The sequence below is a fragment of the Pelophylax lessonae genome (assembly GCF_965119305.1).
Source record: "Pelophylax lessonae genome assembly, chromosome: 4".
NCBI classification, from domain to species: domain Eukaryota; kingdom Metazoa; phylum Chordata; class Amphibia; order Anura; family Ranidae; genus Pelophylax; species Pelophylax lessonae.
This window is the reverse complement of record NC_138771.1, coordinates 194,856,519-194,873,197: the sequence shown is the minus strand read 5'-3', so window position 1 is coordinate 194,873,197 and position 16,679 is coordinate 194,856,519. Positions and strand designations below refer to the sequence as shown.

General features: G+C 45.1%; 1 protein-coding gene across 2 annotated transcripts in view; it reads right to left on the bottom strand.

Annotated features, from left to right (window-relative positions):
• PIK3CG (phosphatidylinositol-4,5-bisphosphate 3-kinase catalytic subunit gamma) overlaps window positions 1-16,679 on the bottom strand; it is a 139,746-nt gene that overhangs the window by 21,026 nt on the left and 102,041 nt on the right. For both annotated transcript variants that reach the window (XM_082254381.1, XM_082254382.1), the window contains exon 8: window positions 13,964-14,094. In XM_082254381.1, coding sequence (XP_082110507.1) covers window positions 13,964-14,094 — 131 coding nt within the window. The remainder of the gene's footprint in view (window positions 1-13,963; window positions 14,095-16,679) is intronic.

Genomic DNA, 16,679 nt, shown 5'->3' with positions numbered 1-16,679 from the left:
TTGTTAGACAGCCTTCGGACCGTGTGACCAATCCCCCGTACGCGTTACGTCATGTGGGCGTAGACTTCTTCAGCGGGGATGCTGATAGGTCAATGGTCCGGCTCTTTATACTGTCCTTGGGCGGTACCTATTGCGTCATGTCCGGCGTTTCACCGTCGCCACGGAGATCAAACGTCTCTCTGGACAGGAAGCAGATGGGCGGGCCCCGATCGTGTTGTTTACTGTATAGATCTCCATGGGGACATTGCAATATCTCCCACAGCCAGCACGATCTTTATAAGACAAATTAAATTCCTTATGTTTAGCAAATACTTATGTGGTATTGTCTTAGGTGTTTAATCCTAAAGGGCAATTATTAATCATTTACTGATTATTTATGATATGATCAAACGGACCTGACGGCTGTACCTGACATCAGACACCAGATGGCAGCATTCTGCTCACTCCATAGAAAACAATGCAAAATACAATACATTACATACAGATTAGATAAAAACATTTGCACATTACTACAAATATATCTACAGATACATAAAACCTGATTAATGTCTAAAATAAAAAGTAAATTAAAAGGTATAAAATTGATAGAGTAAAAAATGACCATAAAAACTTATCTATCTGAAATAAAACAATTAAGATCAAAGTCAACATTCAAACCCAGGGGTGTTAAAACTTTAGCCTCGTAGATCCAAAAGGATTCACGACGGCTGAGTTGTCTAATAAAGTTGCCACCCCTCCAATGGTAGCTAACTTTCTCGATCCCCCAAAATTTTAAAGTGCTAGGATTTTTGTGATGGCAGTTTTTAAAATGTCTCGATACACTGTGGGTGGTAAGTCCTTTACATATATTATTAACGTGTTCCCCAACACGTACATGTACATCTAAAGCTCTAGCCAGTAGTTCAGAAAACAAAATCTTTCCTTAAAGACACGAAACATATTATTCAAATATTAAAAACGTTACCAAGCTCCTCTGAATGCATAATGATTACAGCGGACGTTGGATCATTATACACCATTATTGATCATTCCGACGCACTTAGTGCGGTAAAATGGGGGTTATTGCAATCGCAGTTACCCAGAAAACAGATCAGGTTCATTCAGAGGAGTCTTAAGTTTTGTCTCAATAAAAACTACTTTTGGTATAATCATAGTTTTTATCTACAGATCAAGGGAGTTGCGATGGGGGCCAACACTAAGACCATAAGAGCTTTGGTGACCCCCCAGAGCCAGTATGCGCTCCCTCCAGATAGGTACCTTTTCCTGCAACAACACTCCTCCTGTCATCCACCTCCACTTAGGGATGTGTAAAAGAAAGGGAAGGTCCAGATAGTGCAGTACCGTTTTTTCAACAAATGTATTTATTGCACAAAATCCAGATAAGCCATAACAAGGTCCCAATGTAAAATAAAAACGAGTAGAAACAAGAAAAATCGGATAAAACGCCGTCACATGTGCGAGCTACGGTGTGGAGAGCGGCACTTCCGGTTTGCATTCCATCGAGCTCATGTGACGTCACGACGTGCGTTCCATCTAACGCGTTTCGTCATTGGCTAGACGTCTTCAGAGGTCTATGGATATGTGCTTAGTATATATTTTGCAATGAAAGACATTACTAGTCATGAATTTGTATGCTAGTCCCTATGCAGAAACTGACATTTACATTAAACCTTCTGCTGAGTGCAACCTATGCTTTGAAACATACAAGGCTTCATTCACATTTGCTGCATTGTGGGAATGTGAACAAAATCATGAGCTTTCCTGCAATGCACAAAAACATTTTTCTTTTACAGATGCTTGGTGGTGAAATCTTGCAAACACACGTGTTCGCGCACAGAAAAACACGTGGTACTGTAGTACCATGCGTTTTGGTGCACTGAATTTTTTCAAATGGTGCAGGCATCTTTTTTCGTTTCTCCTGCAAAGGGTAGTCCATTGAAATGAAAAGGCTGCCCTTAATAAGGCATATGGAAACGCACAGAAAAGTGTGTGCACTCAGTTGAACTTTCATAGTTACATAGTTCAGCCCTCAAATTTTTTACTCGCCTGCTTGCATTTTGCGAGTGAAAAATAATTGAGGGCGAGTGTGGGGCTGCCTCGGGAGCTGTTTTCCCAGCGATCACTAAGGGGAAGAGAGAGGAAGAAGAAAGCCAGCCGGATAATCACAGAGCGGGAATCGCCCTGCTGTAACAGCTTTAATTCGAATTGACAGGCGCTCGCCATCACACACAGCACCGCCTCCTGGCCTGGCTCCTTTGATAGACAGAATACCAGTCCAATGATGGGACGTGTGACGTCTAACATAGTAGCCGATCCAAGAGGTGTGACTGTGTGTGACAGCGAGCGCCCGGAAATTCAAATTAAAGCTGTTACAGTGGGGCGATCCCCGCTCTGTTATTATCCGGCCGGCTTTCCTCTTTCTCTCCGCTCTCTTCCCCTGGACTGGTCAGGCTGCATTGATGGGCACAGGTAAGGCTGTACTTACAGGCACAGGTGAGGTTGCATTGATGGGCACTGGTGAGGCTGCATTGAGGGGCACACTTTAGGCTGCATCTATGGACACAGGTGAGGCTGCATTAATGGGCACTGATCAGGCTGTATTGATGGCAGGGATTGACCGATTATCGGCAAGACCGATATATATCGAGGGCCGATATGCACTTTCCCCGATATATCGGTATCGGCCCCGGGACTGGCCGATATTTTCGTGACGTCATTCTGCCTTCTTAGGCCGCCTCCCTCGACCTGGACAGCCTCGTGTGGAGTCGGGACTAGTCTCGCAGGAGTGTATCACAGCCATACACCCACCCACAGCAGCCCGGTGTCAGCCAGCCACCCACAGGCCCTGCACCAGCCAGCCACAGGCACTGTACCAGCGAGCCAGCCAGCCACACACAGGCCATGTACCAGCCAGTCAGCCACCCACAGGCCCTGTACCAGCCAGCCACAGGCACTGTACCAGCCAGACAGCCACCCACATCCCCTGTGTAAGACAGCCACCCACCACAGGGTGCCAGACAGCCAGCTACCCATCACAGGGTGCCAGAAAGCCAGCCACCCACATGCCCTGTACCAGACAGCCAGCCGCCCACAGGCCCTGTACCAGCCAACCATCCACAGCCCCTGTGCCAGCCAACCACCCACCCACCACAGCGTGCCAGCCAGCCAGCCACCCACCACAGGGTGCCAGCCAGCCAGCCACCAATCACAGGGTGCCAGCAAGCCACTCAGCCACCACAGGGTGCCAGCCAGCCACCCACCACAGGGTGCCAGCCAGCCACCCACCCACCACAGGGTGCCAGCAAGCCAGCTACCCACCACAGGGTGCCAGACAGCCAGCAACCCACCCACCACAGGGTGCCAGCCATCCAGCCACCCACCACAGGGTGCCAGCAATCCACCACAGGGTGCAAGACAGCCAGCCAGCCACCCACCACAGGGTGCCAGACAGCAAGCCACCCACCACAGGGTGACAGCCACCCACCACAGGGTGCCAGACAGCCAGCCACCCACCCACCACAGGGTGCCAGACAGCCAGCCACCCACCACAGGGTGCCAGCCAGCCATCCACCATAGGGTGCCAGACAGTAAGCCACCCACCACAGGTTGCCAGATAGCCAGCCACCCACCACAGGGTGCCAGACAACCAGCCACCCACCACAGGGTTGCAGACAGCCAGCTATCCACCACAGGGTGCCAGACAGCCAGCCACCCACCACAGGGTGCCAGCCAGCCATCCACCACAGGGAGCCAACAAGCCAGCCACCCACCACAGGGTGCCAGCAAGCAAGCCACCCACCACAGGGTTCCAGCAAGCCAGCCATTAAGAATTAAACAAAAATTAACATGTTCAGTACCAGATTTGTGTCAAAAATTGTCTTTATTTTCCAAAACTTTAAATGTATAAAATATTGGCCCATATCGGCCGATACCAATATGTGATGGCAAAAATATCGGTATCGGTAACCAAAAAACAATATCATTCAGTCCCTAATTGATGGGCACAGGTGAGGTGGGCACTGGAGTGGGGGCACTGATGGACACAGGTGAGGCTGCATTGATGGACACAAATGGGGCGGAATTGATGGGCACTGATGAGGCTGCATTGATAGGCACAGGTGAGGTTACATTGATGTGCACAGGTGAGGCTGCTTAATGGGCACAGGTGAGGCTGCATTAATGGGCACAGATGAAGCAGCATTGATGGGCACTGATCAGGCTGCACAGATGGGCATGGGTGAGGTTGCATTGATGGGCATTGATGGGCACTGATAAGGCTGCATTGATGGGCACAGTTGAGGTTGCATTGATGGTCACAGGTGAGGCTGCATTGATGGACACAGGTGAGGCTGCACTGAAGGGCACTGGTGAGGCTGCATTGATGGGAACTGGTGAGGCTGCATTGATGGGAACTGGTGAGGCTGCACTCATGGGCACTGGTGAGGCTGCATTCATGGGCACTGATGAGGCTGCACTGATGGGCACTGATGAGGCAGCACTGAGGGGCACTTATAGGCTGCATTGATGGGCACAGATGAGGCTGCTTAATGGGCATGGGTGAGGCTGCATTGATGGGCATTGATGGGCACTGATCAGGCGGCATTGATGGGCACAGGTGAGGTTGCATTGATGGGCACAGGTGAGGCTGCATTGATGGGCACAGGTGAGGTTGCATTGAAGGGCACTGGTGAGGCTGCATTCATGGGCACTGGTGAGGCTGCATTCATGGGCACTGGTGAGGCTGCATTCATGGGCACTGATCAGGCTGCACTGATGGGCACTGGTGAGGCTGCACTGATGGGCACTCATGAGGCAGCACTGATGGGCACTGATAGGCTGCATTGATGGGCACTGATGAGGCTGCACTGATGGGCACTGATGAGGCTGCACTGATGGGCACTGATGAGGCTGCACTGATGGGCACTAATAAAGTTTTTAATATTTATTTTTGTAACTTCTGCATTAATGCAAAAACATTTAGCAGTGTCATTTTATGAGATAATTTATGAAGCGTGTTTAGGGGCAGAATTAGGGGCGGGGCAACTGGTGGCGAGTAACCCTTAATGGCCTGGCCAGTAGCTCAGGACCTAAAATGTTCAGCCCTGATGTAGTTACATAATTAGTCAGGTTGAAAAAAGACAAAAGTCCATCTAGCTCAACCAATAAAAAAAAAAAGAAAAAAAAAAAAGAAAACACAACCATACAATCCCATATACACAATCCATTACCCACAGTTGATCTCTTTCATGATGTAAACAGAGCCAGAGAGAGAATAGAACAGACTTCCACTAAGTGGATGTCAGCTGAGCTGTGTAAAGGAAAAAAACTTACTTCAATGTCAGAATATTGTCTAAACAGTTTCCCCCCCAAAATTTCCAGCTGTTGTTCTTTTATATAGTAAAAAATAAAAACTAAACAATGGTGAATAAGTACCAACAAAATAAAAACTTAATCGGTTTAAAAATAAATATATAAAATGAAACTGGGTAATTGCTAGTCAAAGTATCACAGTTCTGAAATCTTTGAAATGGTCTGGATAGGAATGGGCTTAACATTCCGGTCTTCAAGTGGTTAGCTAATTACAAAATTGTTTCCTGCATAAACAGGTCTGTGAGCAGGTCTGTGGTAGTGAGCCCTTGTAGATCCCCAGCTCAAGATTCCCCAGGGTGTGGAGTCTAAGCCCCAGCCTGCTTAGACTCCACACTGCTTAGACTTTCCTACATGGATTGCAGGAAAAAACTTACAAGGAAAGGTTAAAGGACTTTAACATGTATAGCTTGGAAGAAAGAAGAGACAGAGGGGATATGATAGAAACTTTTAAATACATAAAGGGAATCAACTCGGTAAAGGAGGAGAGCATATTTAAAAGAAGAAAAACTACCACAAGAGGACACAGTTTTAAATTAGAGGGGCAAAGGTTTAAAAGTAATATGAGGAAGTATTACTTTACTGAGAGAGTAGTGGATGCATGGAATAACCTTCCTGCAGAAGTGGTAGCTGCAAATACAGTGAAGGAGTTTAAGCATGCATGGGATAGGCATAAGGCTATCCTTCATATAAGATAGGGCCAGGGACTATTCATAGGATTCAGATATATTGGGCAGACTAGATGGGCCAAATGGTTCTTATCTGCCGACACATTCTATGTTTCTATGTTTCTTTACCAGGGCCTCTGATAGTGGGGATGGACTTGCAGCAGGCTGGAACCAGGTTGCGTCCCCCAGGTAGGCCCAGCTGAAAATGCGGAGACCGTTGGCGTGTGCAGAGTAAACAGCAGACAAAAGGATATCCATGAGATAAGCCAAGGTCAGGACAGGCAGCAAGCAAACACAGATGGGAAAACAAAGCCGGGGTCGGTATACAGTGAATCAGATACAGTAGCCTAGGGGTATACAGATGGGAGCTCAGAGAACAGTGAAGTTGCTCAAGCAAGGAGCAGTGCACTGAGCATGTGTATATATAGGGAAGCAAACAGGGAGGTGACCCAGGAAGTAATAGACAGGAAAAGGATATAACCCACAGTGGAGCAGGCGACACCCATAGGTGAACAGAGAAGCCAAATACCACATGTGAAAAGAAGCAAGATTGAAGCACTGCAGCAAGGAGGTAGGAATATACAAACAAAACTACAGCCTAACTTGTGACAGTACCCCCTCTCTGCTTGAGAGGAAACTTCTGATGAAAATGTTTCACCAAACAAGGGGCAGAAACATCATTAGAAGGAATCCAACATCTCTCCTCAGGACCATATCCCTTCCAGTCAACTAGATACAAGAGTCTCCCCCTGGAGGATTTAGAATCCAAGATTTGCTTGATTTCATACTGATCCGAAGTACTGGCTGTTGGAGAAGGATGACGAATAGGATGAGAAAACCTATTGATGATGTATGGTCTAAGGAGAGAAACATGGAAAACATTGGGGATTTTTAGATGTGACAGGAGACAGAGCTTAAAAGCAAAAGGGTTAACCTGACAAAGAATTGTAAAGGGACCAAAGAAACAGGGAGCAAATTTCATAGAAGGTACTCGGAGACGGATATTCTTGGTAGAGAGCCAAACCTTATCACCAGGGAGAATTGTGGGGCTTACACGGCGATGACGATCTGCCGCTAGTTTGTACCTGGAAGCTACCAGATGTAAATTCTTGGAAACATCTGCCCAGATAGAATTTAAAGATCGTTGCATCTCTGCGGCCGCCGGCACCTCAGCAGAGATCGGAACAGGAAATGGTGCTGAAGGATGGCGGCCAAATACCGTGAAAATGGGAGACTCACCAGTGCTGGCATTAGCGTGGTTATTGAGGGCAAATTCTGCCCAAGGAAAAAGGTCTACCCAATCATCCTGATGGCAGAAATGAAGGCACGAAGATACCGTTCCATATTCTGGTTAACCCTTTCCGTTTGTCCATTTGACTGCGGATGAAAAGCTGAGAAGTCCAACTTGATTCCAAATGATGTGGCCAGGGCTCTCCATAAGCGGGCCGTAAACTGAACCCCTCTATCAGAGACAATGTGTGAGGGCATACCATGGAGATTAAAGATTTCCCTAATGAAGATGGAAGCCAAAGTGACAGCAGAGTGTAGTCCTGGAAGTGAAGTTAAGTGACACATTTTAGAAAACCTGTCCACCACCACCCAGATAACGGTGAAGCCCGCTGAGGGGGGTAGTTCAGAGATAAAATCCATAGAGATGCAGCGCCAAGGTACATCTGGAAAAGGTAGAGGTAAAAGGAGACCTGCTGGAGCTGACGTAGATGACTTAGACTGCACACAAATGGAGCAAGCCTGGACATAGTCTTCAACATCCTTCCGGAGTGAGGGCCACCAGTAGAAATGCTGCAGGAAGGCACAGGTGCGTAGCACACCAGGATGTTCAGAGAGTTTAGAGTCATGTGCCCATTTGAGAAGTTTGGGGCGAAGGGAGGGCACCACAATGGTCTTACCGGGAGGGATACGTGGAGACTGAAGATGAGTGGAGGCCAGGAAACAATTGGTAGGAATAATAGGTTCAGGTTCAATATGGCACTCTGAGTCAGCAGCGTCAAATGATCTGGACAAAGCATCAGCATGAGCATTCTTGGAGCCTGGCTGGAAGGTGATGTCAAAATTGAACCTGGCAAAGAAGAGAGCCCATCGTGCTTGCCTGGGATTCAAACGTCGAGTGGATTGTAGATACTGGAGGTTCTTATGATAGGTATAGACCAGAATACGATGAGGAGACCCCCTCCAGTAGATGTTGCCATTCTTGCAGTGCCAGCTTGATAGCCAGAAGCTCCTGATCCCCGACAGTGTAATTTTTTTCTGCATCAGAAAACTTCTTAGAGAAGAAGGCACAGGGGCAGAGCTTACTGTCATGCATTTGGAGAAGGACGGCGCCCACTCCCAAGGACGAAGCATCTACTTCCAAGAAGAAAGGCTGAAGAATGTCAGGACGTTTGAGAATAGATGCAGACACAAAGGTCGTCTTGAGCTTGCGAAAGCCTCGACAGCTTCAGGAGGCCAGGTTCTGGCATTAGCGCCCTTCCGGGTCGAAGAGGTAATGGGCACCACCAGAGAGGAGTAATCAGGGATGAACTGGCGATAGAAATTGGTGAACCCCAAGAACCGCTGCGTAGCCTTTAGACCAGAAGGCTGAGGCCAGTTGGAGATGGCCTGAAGTTTGGCAGGTTCCATATGCAGCCCTTTATCTGTGAATATGTAGCCTAGGAAAGGAATTTGGGTTTGCTCGAAGAGGCACTTCTCCAACTTTGCATACAAGCGGTGGTACCGAAGACATAGAAGCACCGTACAAACATGCTGGCGATGAGTGTTCAAATCGAGAGAAGAGAAGTATGTCATCCAGATACACAATGACACACACGTATAGGAGATCAGAAAAATGTCATTAACAAAGTTCTGGAAGACAGCTGGGGTATTACAGGAGTCAAAGGGCATTACGAGATATTCATAGTACCCGTCTCTGGTGTTAAAAGCGGTTTTGCATTCATCTCTCTCTCGAATCCTATTCAAATTGTATGCTCCACGGAGATCTAACTTGGTGAAAATCTGAGCATCTCGTAGTCTGTCAAAAAGTTCAGAAATCAAGGGTAACGGGTACAGATTCTTAATGGTGATGGCATGGAGACCTCTATAATCAATGCAGGGCCAGAGTGTACCATCCTTTTTCTTCACAAAGAAGAAACCAGCCCCAGCGGGAGAATTGGATTTACGTATAAATTCTTTCTGCAGATTTTCTTGGATGTATTTGGACATGGCTTGAGTCTCAGGGATGAAGAGAGGGTAGACTCGACCTTGAAGTGGTGAAGTCTCGGGTTGGAGGTCAATCGCACAGTTGTAGGGTTGATGAGGAGGCAAACTGTCAGCAGCTTTTTTGCAAAAAACACCCTGGAAGGCCAGATAATGCAGAGGGAGCATTGGAGAGGTAGTGACCTCAGCCACAGGTACACGGAGAAGTGGAGATACCTTAGGGAGAGAAGTCTGATGGCATTGCGTCCCCCAAGTTAACACTTGGCCAGAGTTCCAATCCAGATAGGGTGAGTGTTTCTTCAACCATGGAAGTCCAAGAATGATGGGACTAGAAGACTTGGGAAGTATCAAAAAGGAGACTTCCTCACAATGAAGGACACCGACATGCATGGTGATGGAGGTTGTTCTAAACCTTAGGGGTCCGAAGGCCAAGGTCAAGCCATCCACTGCCAATACAGATTGAGGCATAGCCAGGGGAACTAGAGGAATGCCCAATTTAGTGGCCAAGGACTGCTCAATGAAATTCCCGGCTGCTCCAGAGTCCACATATGCAGAAACCTGATACGAGTTCATGGCCCAATGAATAGAGACTGGTATGACAAATCGAGGGTAAGTGGCGGAGTTCAGATTCTGGTCTAGATCACCTCCCTCACAGCGACCAAGACCTGTGAGTTTTCATGGACGGACAAGATTTTATTAGTGCCGTTTCACATATGTACGGCTGCGGCGATCACATATAATATCGGAGCGCACTGCTCCTTCATTATATGCGATCGGGTGTGCGGTGCGAATTCAGCCATACACTCTGTATGGCTAAATTCGCACTGCACCCGCAGCAAAGACACACAGGACCCTTTTTTTGAGCCGCATCAGGATCGGATCGCACAGTGGTTCACACTTGTGCGATCCGATCCTGTGCGAGCTGTAAGATCGCACTGCGATATGCGATCAAACTGGGGGTGTCGTTAAGATTACATTGACACCCCCAGCGTATCGCATATGGCAGTGTGAACTGCCAAGGGTGCGTTTGCGATGCGGGAACAGGCTGCGAATTCGCAGCCTTCCCGCATCGCATAAGTGTGAACCGAGCCTTATATGACCACCAGCTCCGCAGTAAAGACATAAGCCGAGTCTCAGGCGATGTGACCTCTCTTGTGGAGTAAGGCGTGTGTGGCCTAATTGCATGGGTTCTTCGGAAGCCAACACAGCGGAGAGATGGGTTGTTTAAGAATGTTCTGGACAACAGGAGCGAAGCCACCCACCGGGGGGGGGGGTGACATAGCGCAATCCTTTCCAGATCTCGCTCCTAGAAGCGGACATCGAGTTGGATGCTAAGGGCAATTAAGCCATCCAAGGTGGTGGGTATAGCTGTGCCAGCAAGTTCATTATTATTTTTTTTTTAAACAAATTTTATTAAGATTTTCATCATAAGTACAGATACAAAGAAAATATAATGATTCAGTAAACAAGTCAATTGTAATAACAATGGCAATGTGGTAACAGGAGAAACAAATAAGTCTCAGTGTCCAAAATCGAAGGTTGCTTGCTATGGGGGCACTCAGCAGCAGGGAGGGCCCAGGAGAGCCAGCGGGGGACCCTGAAAAGAGGAGGATTGGGGGCTGCTCTTTGCAAAACAATTGCACAGAGCAGGTAAGTATGACATGTTTGTTTTTTTGTTTATATCTGCCTTGATTATCACTTTAAGGGCTCTTTCACAATGTCCGCCTCCGTAGGCGCATCCGTGCTGCTCAGCGGGGATCGATCCGCGATCCCCACTGAGCCGGCGGATGACAGCTCCGTCTCCGCTTGCAGTGCGGAGAGGGAGGTGTCACAGCCCCCGCTGCTCTCTATGGGGAATCGGATGAGAGCGGACCGCCTGTCCGCTCTCATCCTATCCGATCCCCAGGACGGATGGAAAATAGGGTTTCCATCCGTCTGGAAATTCACGGACAGGATCGGATGCGAATGGCAGCGGGTGTCAGCGGACATGTCACCGCTGACATCCGCTGCTCCATAGGGCTAAATGGGGCATCCGATCAGATCCGCCTAAAAAACTGACAGGCGGATCTGATCGGACCGCCCGTGTGAAAGAGCCCTAAGTGTTTAAAATGTAACTATAATTTATAATAATATAGGGCCAAATACTTCTCATTCTAAATACTACATGCCCCACACAGGCCATATATTAAATGACTATGCTGTTCCAAACAATACGCAGTTAGTTAAAGCAGTTAGAGTTTCACTTTTTTTCTTTATTGAGTATAATTGAAAGCCTGGTCTCTCTGTTATTTTGTATGATAGAAAGTTGTGTACACGGCTGGCTAAAAGAAAAAGTAAAACACCACATAGCACGGCAAACACATAATCATTTCACCCAAGTTTTGTGTAGGGTTTATCGTAATGATGAAGGTGGTGCAGAGAGGCAGTTGGCTCAATGTTAGTTTAAGCTATTGCTATACTTTAATTACTTTAAAATGTGTGACTTTGTACAAAAATAGAATGAAATCAGCCCTGGTACATTAGAGGTGCTTGAATAAGCACATATACCAGTATATATATATATATATATATATATATATATATATATATATATATATATATATATACACACACACACACATTACATAGACTGCTCAAAAAAATTACATACAATTTTAATCAGAGTATAGCATGAAGTCAATTAAACTCCTGGGATATTAATCTGGTCGGTTAAGTAGCAGAGGGGGTTGTTGATCAGTTTCAGCTGCTTTGGTGTTAATGAAATTCACAACCGGCACTAGATGGGCAACAATGAGACAACCTCCAAAACAGAATGTTTTAGAGGTGGAGGCAACTTAAATTATTTTTCCTACTCATATTTTCTGACTGTTTTTCACTAGTTTTGCATTTGGCTAGGGTCAGTGTCACTACCAGTAGCGTGAGGCGATACCTGGACCTTATAGAGGTTGCACAATCATTCCAACCCCTGCAGGATGGCACATCAATACATGCCATTGCCAGAAGGTTTGCTGCTTTTCCCGCCACAGTCTCAAGAGCATGGAGGAGATTCCAGGAGACAGTCAGTTACTCTAGGAGAGCTGGACAGGGCCAAAGAAGGTCATTAACCCATCAGCAGGACCAGTGTCTGCTCCTTTGTGCAATGAGGAACAGGATGAGCACTGCCAGAGCCCTACAAAATGACCTCCAGCAGGCCACTGGTGTGAATGCCTTTGACCAAACAATCAGAAACAGGCTTTATAAGGGTTGCCTGAGGGTCCAACGTCCTCTAGTGGGCCCTGTTCTCACTGCCCAGCACCATGGAGCTTGATTTGCATTTGCCATTGAACACAAGAATTGGCAGGTCCGCCACTGGCGCCGTGTGCTTTTCACAGATAAGAGCAGGTTCAGCCTGAGCACATGCAACAGATGTGAAAAGGTCTGGAGAAGCAGTGGAGAATGTTATGCTGCCTGTAACATTGTTCAGCATGACCGGTTTGGTGGTGGGCCAGTGAAGGTCTGGGAAGGCATACCCATGGAGGGACGCACAGACCTCTACAGGCTAGACAATGGCACCCTGACTGCCACTAGGTATTGGGATGAAATCTCTGGACCCATTGTCATACCCTATGCTGGTGCAGTGGGTCCTGGGTTCCTTCTAGTGCACAACAGTGCCTGGCCTCATGTGGCAAGAGTATGCAGCCAGTTCCTGGAGGATGAAGGAATTGATACCATTGAATGGCCCCCACGATCGCCTGACCTAAATCCAATAGAACACCTCTGGGACAAATTATGTTTTGGTCCATCTGACACCACCAGGTTGCACCTTAGTCTGTTCAGGAGCTCAGTGATGGCCTGGTCTAGATCTGGGAGGAAATACCTTAGGAAACCATCCGTTGTCTCAAAAGGAGCATGCCCCAACATTATCAGGCATGCATACAAGCATGTGGGGGGCCATACAAACTACTGAGTACCATTTTGAGTTGCTGAAGCAAATTTTAGCAAAATGGACTAGCCTGCTGCATTATTTTTTTAGTTTGATTTTCGGGGTGTCTCTGAATTCAGCCCTCTGTAGGTTGATAGCTTTCATTTCCATTAAACAATGTGGCATCCTTTCGTTCCTAACACATTGATATTTTCCCCTTTGAGATCCAATGTGTTTTCAAAGTTTTCCTTAATTCTTTTTTGAGAAGTGTACATATATATATATATATATATATATATATATATATATATATACTGTATATATATATATATATATATGTGTTTTTTTTTTAATCTGTTAATATATATTGAATTTGCAACGCCTCTCATCCTACCTAACAAACTCTTAGCACAGTTTTTTTTCTATTGGCTTTAAATGGCTGACAGTTTCAGCATGCTGAAGACATCATTAGCAAATAGGAAATATTTTTGAAAATGTCACCCAGGCTGAAATATGCTGAACAACATCTGGAAATTCATTCATTCTTCTTTAAGCCTTTAGCTTCTAAAAATTATGGAAGGGGGGTAGTCATTTTTCGCAACAGGTAAGAATATGTCTTGGATCTTAAAACAACCTTGAATTTAGCTCAAATCTCATAATTTCTAGCAAGCAAATTTTTAGTTCTAATAACTAAAAGTTCATACTAGATACTGTTCTGAACAGGGTGTGCCAGCCTTAAACAAGTAATGTATGGTGTATATATACTGTACATATCTAAAACAAAGTAAAGTTAAATAAAACAGAATTGGCAACCTACCTTCTCTTCGATTGGACATTTCTCTTTTAACCACTGACTCAGAACCTCATCTTTAAATGCACCTGTGTTGCCCACTATGCTCTGCTGTATTTGGGCAATGGTCGTGGCATCCTTCACAATCTGAATCATTCCTTTGGAATGAAAAGAAAATAAACTGCATTAGCTTCCTACAGAAAACATTGGAAAGGTATGATACAACAGGAACAGCAAAGGAAAGGCAAATAGTTACATAATTACCCCTAAGTGTAGTAGCTTATTTTTTATTGTCTTTCAATAATAATATCAAAGTAAACAGAATGTACTAAGCAACATTTCTGCCAGCAAAATAGTGGGTCCAGTGAGTGGACACTAAACAGAGCAGTGCAACATTAGACTGAAAACTGTTATACTTGTAACCTGTCAGAAAAAAAAATCATGTTTGCAATGTAATGTTTATTTGCCCACTAACAGCTAAAGCAGGATACCGGTAAAGGCCCATTGAGGGTCACAAGCTCAAAAGGCCACTGAGAGTTGCATGGGGTGATAGGAGTCTTTACAGCCCTTCCAACAGGGTACTAACTTAGTAAGTATACAGATAACTATACACTATGGGGTTGATTTACTGCAGGAAAACAAGCTGTTCACTTTGCAATTAAATGTCTCCTTAGCTTAGTGAATGTGGTGTTGACATTTCACTTTGCAATGAATACCCAATCATGTACAATGAAAAGAAAAAAACAGCATTTTTGATTGTGATTGGATGGTAAAATTCAGTTCCCTTGCAAAGTGCAGCTTTCATAGCAAAGTGAATAGTCTATTTGCCTTTAGTAAATAATCTCCCATGCATAAAGCAAATAAACAAAAGCAGGTTAAAACATTACTATACTCTTGCATTGTGGGCTAGCATGTGTACACATTGATCCCAGATTCCCAATGCCTTAACCAAACTTATCATGTACTGATGTTCAATTCATGAAGCACGGCACATTATTAGTTTGATCTGTGTGCTGAACTTCCACATTACGCTGCTTTAAAGCTGAGCTGAACTGCTGGAATTCAGCCACTTTCTAAAATGCATTGGATTATTCTGGGTTAGGTTCAATGAGGTGCATGCCACCTCATGGACTTATCTAAAATTTACAATTTACATTTTTATTGAGTGCTGGAAGCAAAGCTAATTTACATACTGACCCTAATGCACTGTTTCATTGGGCAACTATGTGGCAAATGAGGTTTAATGATTATAAATGTAAAGTTATGCACTTGGGGGCTAAGAATATGCATGCATCATACATACTAGGCGGAGCAGAATTGAGGGAATCTATAGTGGAGAAGGATCTGGGTGTTCTGGTAGATCCTAAGCTTAATAATAGCATGCAATGCCAAGCTGCGGTTTCCAAAGCAAAGGCATGGACTCCAGAGAGAGAGATTTTGCCCCTGTACAAATCATTAGTAAGACCTCATCTGGAATATGCAGTTCAGGTTTGGGCGCCAGTTCTTAAAAAGGATATCGGGAAACTGGAGAGAGTGCAGAGATGGGCAACCAAACTGATAAGAGGCATGGAGGAGCTCAGCTATGAGAAAAGACTAGAGGAACTGAATTTATTCTCTCTTGAGAAGAGGAGATTAAGGGGGGATATGATCAACATGTATAAATACATAAGGGATCCATATAGTGAACTTGGTGTTAAGTTGTTCACTTTAAAGTCCACACAGAGGACAAGGGGGCACTCTTTACGTCTAGAAAAAACTAATATTGTCTCCAAATGCGGAAAGGCTTCTTCACCGTAAGAGCTGTGAAAATGTGGAATAGACTCCCTCCAGAGGTGGTTCTGGCCAGCTCACTAGATTGCTTTAAAAAAGACCTGGATTATTTCCTGGGTGTACATAAGATAAATGGATAATAATATTTATAGGTAAAGTTGATCCAGGGAATATCCGATTGCCTCTCGGGGGATCAGGATTTTTTTTTCCCCTGCTGTAGCAAATTGGATCATGCTTTGCTGGGGTTTTTTCGCCTTCCTCTGGAACAACTGCGGGTATAGAATTGTGTATATGGAATTTGGGATTGTATGGTTGGGTTTTCATTTGTTTTTTTTTTTTTTTATTATTGGTTGAGCCAGATGAACTTGTGTCTTTTTCAACCTGACTAACTATGAATTATGTACTATAGCTATGGCCATACTTCCAGAGTTTTGATGCTGGACCTTCTGGTCTCAGCTCCTGTAGAGTCATCACACACCTGGTTAACCTATGCCACCATTGTGTCTGGTTAACTGACAAGTAACTGGATTGTTTTGTTCTTAAAGTGAGTAATGTGCCAGCTGGCTTCCTTCACAGCTGCAATAATGCATTAGCTGCCATGTTGGCAATAAGCTTTCCTTTTACAATTTAACTCTCAATTGTTAAAAGGAAGTCAGTAATGGGATAAACTAAAAATTTCCTATGTCTAGTACAGTATGTATATGTGAATTGTAGCTTGTCACATATTCTTTCCTATGGTTCTCACATGTGATGCTGACTGAGGCTCCAGGAGTACTTTGTACAAAGTTTTAACTCATTATATGTGATGTTCTCTTATTTTCTCCCATTAATCTTATTTGGGAACGATTTTAATGTTTTTCAATAAACCACTTATATTTTATATATTATTTGTATGATTGTTTTTGGCATTGAAAAAGTGTCATTTCTTCAGAGTTGTCACATGAAAAGATATAATAAAATAGTTAAAAATGTG